General features: G+C 35.8%; 1 protein-coding gene across 1 annotated transcript; it reads left to right on the top strand.

The window, feature by feature from the left end:
- The first annotated feature begins 10426 nt into the window (after positions 1-10426).
- Positions 10427-12001, top strand: LOC131860388 (uncharacterized). Its single transcript, XM_059214794.1, has 4 exons — positions 10427-10596; positions 10681-10837; positions 10949-11173; positions 11618-12001. Exons 1-4 carry the CDS (start codon positions 10427-10429, stop codon positions 11999-12001), a joined length of 936 nt encoding a protein of 311 aa, XP_059070777.1.
- Positions 12002-12373: the final 372 nt, after the last annotated feature.

The raw sequence follows: 12373 nt of genomic DNA, 5'->3' as shown, positions 1-12373 counted from the left end.
ATATGGATACAAATCTGAAGAATACATATCCAAGACAAATGCATCAAGATCTCCATTCAAACCGATTAGCCCTAATAAGAAGAGTAATCAGCTTAATGCCACCTATTCTACTTGTGGCAACTTTGGTCATGTTGCAGCGAATTACAGGATGAGAATGGGTCAGAGAAATAATGCAGGACCATGGAAGATAACTGGTATGGCATGTTTCAATTGCCATAAGATAGTTCATTTGGCCAGAGAGTGCAGGAACCGATCCTACAACCAGTCTAAAGATAGGAACCAATTTGGCAAGAAGAAAGGGCCAAATGATTTGAAAGGAAAGAAAACAGTTGAAGAGGTGAAGAATGAAATCAAAAGCACATGAACTAAGAAGGAAGAAAGCATAGAAGAACAAAAGCATTCTAAAATTAAGTCATCATCCACCAGTGATGACAATTCTTCTTCAAACTAAGCAAACCGATGCTAAGGGGGAGCACTTATTGAAAAATCATGGTTGATTCCCCATAACCAAAGTGAGGTAATTCTTATTTGTATTACTTAGATGGAGAAAAGTTGACATATTTTTTGTAACTCTTCATCGGTGAATTGTTAAGAGTATAGGTGTTAAAGGTTGTATTGTTACTAGTAGGGAAGTAACACCGGTAAATTATAAAATGTTACCATCCGAGGTCATACAACTTAACCATTGTAAAAAATGCACCGAACAACTTAACAAATAAATAAGGAAATGAAAGCTCATTTTTTTTACCTTGCTTTCATTTGTGCATTCATAAGCTCCTAATGCGATCAAAGGATTTCTAAGTCTGTTAAGTGCATTACGTGCAAAGTTAGTTTGGAGATCAAGCGGTGAAGTTTTGGTGATCGGAAGCCCTAACAAAAATAGTAGAAGAAGTCAATCTATGAATTCTATTCTAATTCATTATGACAACTTTTGTTTTGACTCTTGTGTTGGTTCAGGTAGTTAAGGAACCATAACTCGAGTTCAAGCTGCATCCTATGAATGCTGGAGAAATCAATATAACTGGTTCCCTATCATCTGTAACCTCTGGTGTGTTACTGGTTGAAGGTGTATGTTCCTTCATCCACTGCAATCTTGAAGATCTTGGAGACAAATTCATTAAAGATGAATTCAAAGAGTTATGCGACAATGGTCTATTAAATGCAGAACATATGCATCTGAAGACCAAGGGTTTGTCATTTGCTGTTGATATTCCAAACCAATTCCATGTCGATTGGATCAGGTATGTGCTAAGTAGAGTGCATGACCAGTTTCTATGGTTAGAAGTTGAAGCACCAATCAAAATCACAAAGGATGTAATCTAAAGAGGAACAGGGATCAGAGAAATACGCAAAGCACTAACCCTAAGGACAATATCATCTGGTGAGGTCACTCGGTTGACTCAATCTCGATATGACAAGAGAGAAATGGTAGTCACTCACATTCATGGAGCAAAAGTTGATGGTATGATGAAAGAATAAGATTCTGATAAACTACTAAGAGGGGGCGTGAATCGGTAGATAGAAAAATTGATAGTAACTTCACCAATCTCAAAATCAATCTCTCAAAGTAAACTTAGAACTATCAATGTAATATCATTGTCAAGATAAAAACCCAAGATAAACTGGTTGACAATTATAACAAACTAACAGTAAACAACTTCAAACTCATAAACATCCAAATGCTTTTACTAACATAAGTAAAACTTCATTTCACAATGCTTCTAGTTATCATGACTTATCAAAGTGGATTAAGTAGGTAAGCAAATCAACCATAAGAACATAACCACAAAAACATTAACCACTTAAAACAATATTTTTGACGTGGAAACCCAAATGGGAAAAACCACGGTGAGATGAGATTCACAAGATAACTATCTGAACTCTTCTGAAGTTCGCCCTATTAGGAGCCTAGTTTGTTAAAGCTTTACAAAAGTCTTGTTAAGAACAGATCCTGTTAGGGACCACCCAATTAAGGGATTGACTATAATGCCTTGTTAGGAGCAATACCCTATAAGGAGTAACCTTGGTAGAGGATTTTAAATCCAAGCTAATGGATCACCTGGTCAGAGGATTTGAATAGCACCAAGCTTGTTAGATCTTACCCGATTAGGGGATTTCAATATGTTGTAATTGTTAGAAAACAATAGGATTTTGATGATCTGTTAGAATAGCACTACACTTGATTGTTCAGATCCTTTTCATGCTCCTATCTTCCTTTACTCAAACTGCAGATACATCATCTAGTTTGGCAACTACACACTCAACTAAAACTTTGTCAACTCTCAAACTAAACAACTCATAGACCTTATAAATAAATCAATTAGGTCGGTAGCATAACAAAAACCTAATTCTCTCATAGAGATTACAAACAAGTTGGTTCAAGTATGATCGTTGGGTTACATAGCGTTCTCTACACATCAATCAAGAAAGCCTCAACCGCTCATTGATCACCGCTAACTCATCACGCACTTTTCATTACATGCAATATACTTTCTCATTCCCTAGAAAAAAAACTATTTCATCAACGCACCAAAATCACTTTGAAACTCTCTTCATACAATAATCATACGTGTCATAATCATTACCGCTCATCATCAAATCATAAACCAATATAACCAATTCACCAAACATAATCGGTTAGGGTTTATTGAATCAACAGGTAGGGTTTACTAGTTCAACTCTCCAATACATAGAAATACCGGTTTACTCCACAAATTCTTCCTACCGGTTACAATTTCCTTCACTAGCTCTTCCTACCAGTTACAAAACATCATTACAACAATATCATTACCAGTTAATTGACATCAATGACAACATAACCTATCATTAATACAATCTTCATGCAAATGCCAACAATCTCCCCCTTTGGCATTGACGGCAATACAAATATCAATACCATTGATTGTTGTGATTGTGAATAGGAATCCCAGTTTACATTACCAAGTATTCACTTTGTCTTCAACTTGTCTTCCTTCTCTCTGTCAACCATACAAATCACATAGTTCTTCTCCCCCTTAGACAACAATGCCAAATTGAAAGTAAAACATGCAATGTCAAATTTCACTGTTCAGCATCAACAACCTGCAACTTGATGCTCCCCCTATGGAATAACTCCACTTCTACACCAATCCTACTGTAAAATTCTACAAGTAGCTCTGGGACTGATGTAATCTACATCATGCTCAATTGACCTCATGATGGGGTACAACCCTCAGCTAAATTCTAAGATACTCAAAAGTAGTCTTAGGCAGAGGTTTAGTAAAGGTATCTGCAAGCTTCTCCTTGGTAGAAACATGCTCCAAGATCACATCTTTACTCTGCACTTTTTCCCTTAAGAAATGATACTTCAATTCAATATGCTTGGTTCATGCATGCAAAATAGGGTTCTTTCAAATATTTATGGCACTTGTATCATCACATAATATCTTTACAGTGTTGGCATTACACACTCAGATGAGTATGGTTGATGTTTTCATTGATGGCATCATAGTGGCAACGGGGATCTACAGGATTCTATTGGTCATATCGACAACAAACTTCTCATACTGGCACCAACAACTACACAAAGTTCATTCACACCGGCATCCAGTTTACATTGGAAATGAATCATACCGGCACCCCAGGATGACATAGATAAAGTTTTGTTTATGCAAAGTATATTATAATGTAATTAATTATTTGTAGCCAACATGATGTATTATAAAGAATCATATATGTATGAGATCTTGTAGATCATTTTGTAAGTGAAAAATATGTAATTAGGTAATGAATGTCAGCGGAATATGAGAGCGCCTAACTGGATATGCATTTTGATGTAATTATCTTATGAGCAAATAATAGCAGAGTAGAGCAAAGCGAAGCAAGTTTTATAGAAGAGTTATCTGACAAAGCTTAAACTGATACTAAATCCATCATTGCGGGTGCTATTTTGAAGTAGTACACTGGATTGGATTTAACCATCCAATTGTCTAGTCAGTGTGACTCCTATTTTGTGATTGAGAAGTGAGCTCTAGGCTGTTGTCCTTCCTGCATGTATAGGCCCTTATTGTATAAGTAATATTTATTCATATTGGCCAATGAGTAAATATTGTGGGTCATAAATCCCACCAAGGTTTTTCCCCTACCGGGTTTCCTCGCCAAAAATATATGTGTTATGGTGTGCATTGATGTTGTCTCTCTTATTTCTCTTTCCTGCATTATTAATTGTTTACCGGTATATTAATTTAGGTTACAAAGTTGGAAACAAGTTTAAATCTTATATCTACCGGTTAGAGACTGATTCACCCCTCCTCTCAGTGTCTTTGGGACTGATCAAGTATCTAACATACAGGTTCTGAAATCTTCATCTTAAAACCTTCAAAAATGTGCCTCATCCAAATAGCCTGGGTATAGTTCATGTAAGCTACAACATACTTAGCTTCACCAATAGATTGTGATGTACAACTTTGCTTCTTACTACTCCATGAAACAAGTCTTCCTCCAAGAAAAAATGCTCCACCAGTTGTTCTTTTTTGTCATCAACCTTTCCTACCCAATTTGCATATGTGTACACCTTCTAGTCAAAGTTTCCTCCATATGGATACCATAATCCATAGTCAATAGTACCTTCCAAATATCTAAAAATCCTCTTGGTTGCTATCAAATGTGTTTCCTTAAGATTCTTCTGCAATCTAGCAACTAGGCCAACTACATGAGCTATATTCGGTCTGCAATGAACAACATACTGCAATTTTCCAATCATTGACCTGTATTCTTTCTCATCAACAGATGTGGATTCATCTTCCTTAGACAACTTACAACCTATAAACATTGGTGTCCCAACTAGTTTACAATCACTCATACCGAATGTCTTCAAGACCTCTTTCACATACTTAGACTGTGTGATGAAAATACCATTCTTCATTTGCTGTATTTGTAAGCCTATGAAATGTTTTTATTTCTCCCACTAGAGACATTTCAAACTCATTTTTCATTTCAGTTGCAAAATCATTGCTCATGTCATCATTACCTCCAAATATGATATCATCTACAAATACTTCGCTGACCAGTATTTTATCTCCTTCATATTTAAGATATATGTTTCTATCTTCACTGGTTCTCAGAAAACCTATTTTCATCAGATGTGTATGAAGCCTTTCATACCATGCTCTCGGTGCATGCTTTAATCCATATAAAGCCTTATGCAATTTTCATACCATGTCTTTCTCACCAGTCAAAGCATAACCATTTGGCTACTCAATGTATACTTCTTCTTCCAATATTCCATTCAAAAATGTTGACTTAACATCCATCTGGTATACCTTGAATTTATTATGTGTTGCAAATGCAAGTAAAGTTCTGACACCTTCCAATCTTTCCATTGGTGCAAAAGTCTCACCATAATCTTCTCCTTCCTCTTGTGCATAACCTTTGCAAACCAACCTAGCTTTGTTGCAAACTACAACACCATCTTCATTCAACTTGTTTCTAAATACCCACTTAGTACCTATCACATTTTTATTTGTTGGTCGGGGTACTAGGGTCCATGTATTGTTCTTCTCAATTTGATCTAGTTCCTCTTCCATAAATTTAACGCAATGATCATCACCAAATGCTTCCTTAGTAGTTCTTGGCTCAAAAGTGGAGATCATGCAAGAATTCTCTCTAATTCTTCTTCTAGTAAGTACTCCAACATCCTTATCTCCAATAATCTACTCAGGATTGTGATTGAGTCTCACATATCTCAGAATAACATGATCATTATCTTCAAGTTCAACTTCTTCATTATCATCATCTTCTTTTGAATTTATCTGTTCCGATTGAACTGGTACATCAATATTTGCTTTACCAGTTTAAGGTTTCATAGTTTCTGGTTCCAACAAATTAATGCAAGGATCTTCATCCTTTTTCTTCAAACTGGTTTCCTCTGAGACTTCAGGATATTCATCCACTCGAACATCAACACTCTCAATAATTCTCTGTGTCCTTTTGTTAAAACACTTGTAGGCCTACTCTTGGTGGAATAACCAAGAAATGTACCTTCATCACTTTTAGCCTCAAATTTGCTAACATAATCACATCTCTTAATAAAATATTTTCTTCCAAATATCTTGAAATAACTAACATTAGGTGATCTACCATACCAATATTCATAAGGAGTCTTGTCCTTAACTCTCTTTACCAGAATCTGGTTCATAGTGTAGACAGTTGTGCTAACAGCTTCTCTCCAAAAAAATTTTACTACACCTCCTTGTATCAACATCATCCTAGAATCTTCAACAACTGACCGATTGTTTCTCTCTATGATACCATTCTGCTATGGTGTCCTCGATGCAAAAATTTGTCATTTGATATCATTTTCTTCACAATATCTAGTGAATTCCTTAGAAGTAAATTCACCACCTTGATCAGTCCTCAGACACTTTATCTTCTTACCGCTTTCCTTCTCAGCTAAGGCCCTTAATGCCTTGAACTTACTAAAAGCTTTAGTCTTATCCTTCAATAATTTTCTCTTGAATGTTGAGGATGTCAACTTTCCCAACTAACATTCTTTACATAGAGCATTAACCGGTTTGTCCAACTAAGGCAAACCTCTCATTGTATTGGACTTAATCACTTCAACAATATTATCAAAGTTTATATGACAAAATCTTATATGCCAAAGCCAACTATCATCTATCTTTGCAATTAAATAGTTGTTGACTTTAAGATTAAGGTGAAACTTATTACCTTTAGTTTTCTTCTCGGTTGCAATCAGTTCACCTTTGCTCCCATAGATTTTGCACATACCGTTCTTAACTCCAATGGGTGTCCTCTGTCATTGGGTTGTGCCACACTCAAAATATTATGCTTTAAACCTTCAACCCAGTAGACATCATCTGCACCACTCTTTCCATTAAGAGAAATAGTTCCCTTACTTTTAACCATGTAGGGTGAGTCATTACCAAATCTTACAACTCCGTCATAAAATTCCTTCAAAGAAAGAAATTTTCTCTGATACCGGTCATGTGATGTGAACAACCACTATCAATGATCCAATCATTAGAGTTATCCATTCATGATACTAATGCCTTCTGATCAGATATCTCCTCTTTAATGGCTACAAACACAATATCTTCATTAGAATCACCATCAGATTCCTCATCAGTGATACTACCATCAACAACAATAAGACAATCTCTTTTGCCTTTACCCTTATGCTTCTTGAATTTATCTCATTTTTGCTCATTATCACCATTAGGACAGTTAGCAGCTATGTGTCCAATCTTGTTGCACGCAAAACATTTCAAAGGTAATTTACCTCTATATTTACCAGTATCTCTGGGCAACCGCTTGGCCAACAATGCTTCAAGCTCAACTAAATTTTCTTCATCATCAACTTCTTTACTGGATCTAGATTCATAATTGTGACTGACATCTCTACTTTTCCTCATAGATGGGTTAGAAACAAAAGCTCTAAATACAGACTCAGATTTTTGTACATTACCATCATAACCATTTAATTCAAAAGCAGTAAGCTTGCCAATGATGGAGTCAAAACTTACCTTTAGTTTTGTCAATAGACTTTAGCTCCTAAATGGCTGCAACTCGGATAGCGTAGATGAGTAGCAGGGTTCTCAGTACCTTACTGATCACTGTGACATCTTCCACTTTACCTCCTGCACTCTTAATTTCACCGACTATCTCTTTTATCCTTTGACCATACTGCTGGATATTCTCACCTTCAGCCATCCGCATGTCATCAAACTTTCCTCTTAGACTCTCTTCTTTAGCAATCTTAACATGTTCATCACCACTATAAATCTCTTCAAGTTTTTTCCATACATCATATGCAGTTCATAATCCCACTAGGTGTAACATATTGAGTATTAACATATTCCTAGTATTTATTTCCAAGACTCTTGATATAAATTTTCATTCCATCATTCAATATCCTATAGTTCTCTCTATTAAAATTCAGACCTTCCTTCTTCATCATGATCTACAAGATCTTTACCTCAAGTTGTTAGGCTTAGACCTTAGAGGACCTGATATGCTCTGATACCAATTGATGGTATGATGGAAGAATAAGAATCCGGTCAACTACTAAGAGGGAAGGGTGAATTAGTAGATAGAAAAATTGATAGTATTTTCACCAATCTCAAAATCAATCTCTCAAAGTAAACTTAGAACTATCAATGTAGTATCACTGTCAAGATAAAAACCCAAGATAAACTGGTTGACTGTTACAACAAAGTAATAGTAAACAACTTCAAACTCATAAACATCCAAATTCTTTTACTAACATAAGTAAAACTTCATTTCACATTGCTTCCAGTTATCATGACTTATCAAAGTGGATTAAGTAGTTAAGAAAATCAACCATAAGAACATAACCACAAAAAAATTCACCACTTGACACAATATTTTTGACATGGAAACCCAAATGGGAAAAATCACGACAAGATGAGACTCACAAGATAACTATCTGAACTCTTCTGAAGTTTTCCCTGTTAGGAGCCTAGCCTATTAAAGCTTTACAAAAGTCCTGTTAAGAACAAATCCTATTAGGGACCACCTAGTTAAGGGATTGACTATAATGCCTTGTTAGAAGCAATACCCTATAAGGAGTAACCTCGGTAGAGGATTTTAAATCCAAGCTAATGGATCACCTGGTTAGAGGATTTGAATAGCACCAAACTTGTTAGAGCTTACTCGGTTAAGGGATTTGAATAGCACAAAGCTTGTTAGATCTTACCCAGTTAAGGGATTTCAATTTGCTATAATTGTTAAAAAACACTAGGAGTTTGTTGATATGTTAGAATAGAACTACACTTGCTTGTTCAGATCCTTTTCATGCTCCTATCTACCTTTACTCAAACTGCAGATACATCATCTGGTTCATCAACCACACACTCAACTAAAACTTTTCCAACTCTCAAACTAAACAACTCATCAACCTTATAAACAAATCAATTAGGTTGGTAACACAACAAAAACCTATTTATCTCATAGAGATTACAAACATCAGTTCAAGTATGACCATTGGATTACATAGCAATCTCTGCACATCAATCAAGAAAGCCTCGATCGCTCCTTGATCACCGCTCCATCGAACTTAGTAACTCATCACGTGCTTTGCATTACATACAATATACTTGCTCATTCCCTAGACAAAAAATTGTTTCATCAACGCGCCAAAATCACTTTGAAACTCTCTTCATACAATAATCATACATGTCATAATCATTACGACTCATCATCAGATCTTAAACCAATATAACCAATTCACCAAACATAATCGGTTAGGGTTTATCAAATCAACAGGTAGGGTTTACTGGTTCAACTCTCCAATACATAGCAATACCGGTTCACTCCATAAATTCTTCCTACTGATTACAGTTTCCTTCACTAGCTCTTCCTACCAGTTACAAAACATCATTACAACAATATCATTACCAGTTAATTGACATCAATGACAACACAACCTATCATTAATGCAATCTTCATGAAAATGCCAATAGAAGTAAGGCTTGCATCTGCAATGATAGCTTATAGAGTGTACCAATCAAGCTGCATGGACAGTGTGTCAAGTGGTGTTATCCATGCAGCTTACTGGATAATCAAATAGGATGCAACATACGACATTTGTGAGATGATAAGGAGTCAATTCCTGGTGAACATGGACCGAATTAAGAAGGACAAAAAGTAATCATTGAATTATGGTTCAATATTGGTATGTATCTTCTTCTATTAGCAAAATTTCTTTTCCAGTAAGGGTAATGTAGTGTGGTCTATAGATAAACCTATCACAGTTGAGATAGGTGAAATGATTAGAGACTTAGGTGATAAGTTTGGAGAGACAATGTGGGGTTATTTTAAATAATTCCAAACTAGAATGCATCAAAGAGAAATAATCTCGACCGATATAGTTCAAAATTACAAGGACACTATTTGCTTTCTTGTTGATACTGGTTGTTGGATTATTCAAGCGGTTGAACCTAGAAATTTTTGGGTACCCGCTATGGGTTATGAGATCGGGGCAAACATTGCCAAAATATATGCAAACATGTTACTGTCAAAACTGGAAGACAAAAAAGCTAAGAGATTTGGAACTTATGAGGAGGCAAGCTCCAAAATTAAGAAGGAACTCAAAGAGCCTATTATTGAAAAGAAAGTTAGCAAAATGATTGACACCTTAGACAAGAAATATGGAGGTGAACCATCTGGTGCCATTGCTTCCACTGGTACAAGTGAGAAAATAGGGGCATAATCAAGCAAAAATGAAGAGCAAACATAAGAAAAGAAGAAAATATCCAAGACAAGGTCCAAGGGTGTTGCATCCAGCAAATCAACAACATATATGAAAGAAAAGGACTCTGATACTCCTACATCTTCCCAAGGTAGAGGTGGACCGGTAGGAGTCACATATGCAAGAAAGAAAAAGAATGAAAGGTCAATTGACACAATGGCTAAGAAGAAGCCCAAGAAAGATGAAAAGGAGGATGAAAACTCTGACACCCAATCTAATGTGGTAATTAAAGAAGTCAGAAGAAATGGTAGGAATGTAGCTCCAACTATTGATAAATTGGTCCATGGGATAAAACAATATGGAGGTTTAGATAGTGTTGGGAGAAAGTATCCCCTCTGCAATGAGGAAGACAAAAGAAAAATTGAAGATGCACTCATCTAGAACTTACATAATTTATGCAAAACTCACAGTGAACTACATGGAATAATTGCATCAGATTTAAAAAATCTCATTGAAGGGAGATGGAAAACTGCCTTGGCAATTGAGAAGGAACACAAAATAAAGGCACTCATGCAAGTGCAACATGAATTGGATTATAATCAAGCAAATTTAGTGGTTGAAGAATGTGTACAACATTTCAAAATAAGGAACAAAACAAGGAGAGTGGCCATAGGAGACATTCAAAGTGTGCATGATGAGGGCGTTGACATGGGGAAAACAATTTTGAGCCAATAAAAGGAAGCTGAGGAGGAAATAGAAAAAGAAGTGAAACAAGGACAAGATATAGTTGTTCAAGAAAATAGCAAAGGAAAAGACAAGGAAACCATTGATGGGTTTGATGAATTTATAGTTGAAGATATCATAGGTGATGTTATTTCAGATATTCCTAATCTAACAAAGGATGCAGAGATGTCGGTTGAAAAAAAATCAATTGTTGAAACTATTGATATTGATGATACACTGGTAAAGGGAACTGATCAAACTAAGCATCCCAGAGAAGATGAAGTTAAAATTGAGGACATCCCTTATGAGGAAAAACCTCAAAGGCATCTAGTGACAATAAATACTCCCATAACACACCCTACTGGCAACAAACCTCATTTGCCAGAAAAAGGTGCAGAGGGAGAAAACCCCAAGAGGATAGATTCATCAATACCATTTGTTGATGAAACCGAGGAGAAAGAAGCAGAAAAGAAGGAAGCAAAAAATAAGAGTGAAGAGATGAAGGAAACAAAGCAAAAGAAAATAGAAAAGAAGGAAACATGAACAATCGATATTGGTCCAGGGAAGACCAAGGAACCAGAACAATAGAAGAAGATAGAAGATTCTTCATCCAGTCAACTTGAAGGTGGTCAGAAAACAATGGTGGATACTCCTTCAGTAAAGAGGAAGTTAGTTTTATAAAAGGAAACTGAGAAAAAGAAAGCTAAACTCCCAACCTCGACCAACTTTGAGGTAGAAGCTGAAGAAGAAGAAGAAGAAACAAAGGAGGAAGAAGGGGAAGACTCAGTAATTGATATCAATAAGATGACCCCCAAACAGTTAATAAAAGTTTCTAAAAATTTGAGAATTCAAGCTAAAAAGGACAAACTTAAAGCAAAGAAAAAGAAGGCAAGAATTCTTAATACTGCAAAGACAATCTTATCTGATCTCATTCATGATATTGTTGTTGATGAGAATGTACCTATCATCGATCAATTGGGCACTCTTGTCAAAGCAATCGGCTCAGAGGCAACTGATCTGGAGAAGGTTGTAGCAAGGCAGTATGAAACCAAAAGAGTGAGAAATTAATGGAACAAATATCAATTGAAAAATTTTCTCTCTCTACCAGCACTGAAGAGGTGAAATCAATCTTAAAGGAAGTTGGCCAATTATTGGTCAAATTCTCAAACTTCCCCGATTTCATCAAAGATCTTGAAGACAAAAGAGTAAAAACTCAAAAGGAAATTCGAGATCTACTAGATTCTTTTGATCCTCTTACAAGCTCAGTAGAAAAATTTTAGTGGAAAGGTCAAATAGCTAACTCATGAAATCAACAAGTTTAAAGAGGAATAGGACAAATGAGCTCTAAAATTGCTAGAGATACAGTGCTATCTTTCCCCTTTCATTGATTTATTGCAAGGCAATGTGAAACAAGCAGAAGGTCTCATCAGTTCACCTGAC

Source organism: Cryptomeria japonica, chromosome 11 (assembly GCF_030272615.1).
Source record: "Cryptomeria japonica chromosome 11, Sugi_1.0, whole genome shotgun sequence".
In the NCBI taxonomy this organism is placed as follows: domain Eukaryota; kingdom Viridiplantae; phylum Streptophyta; class Pinopsida; order Cupressales; family Cupressaceae; genus Cryptomeria; species Cryptomeria japonica.
This window is presented reverse-complemented; position numbering and strand designations above follow the sequence as displayed.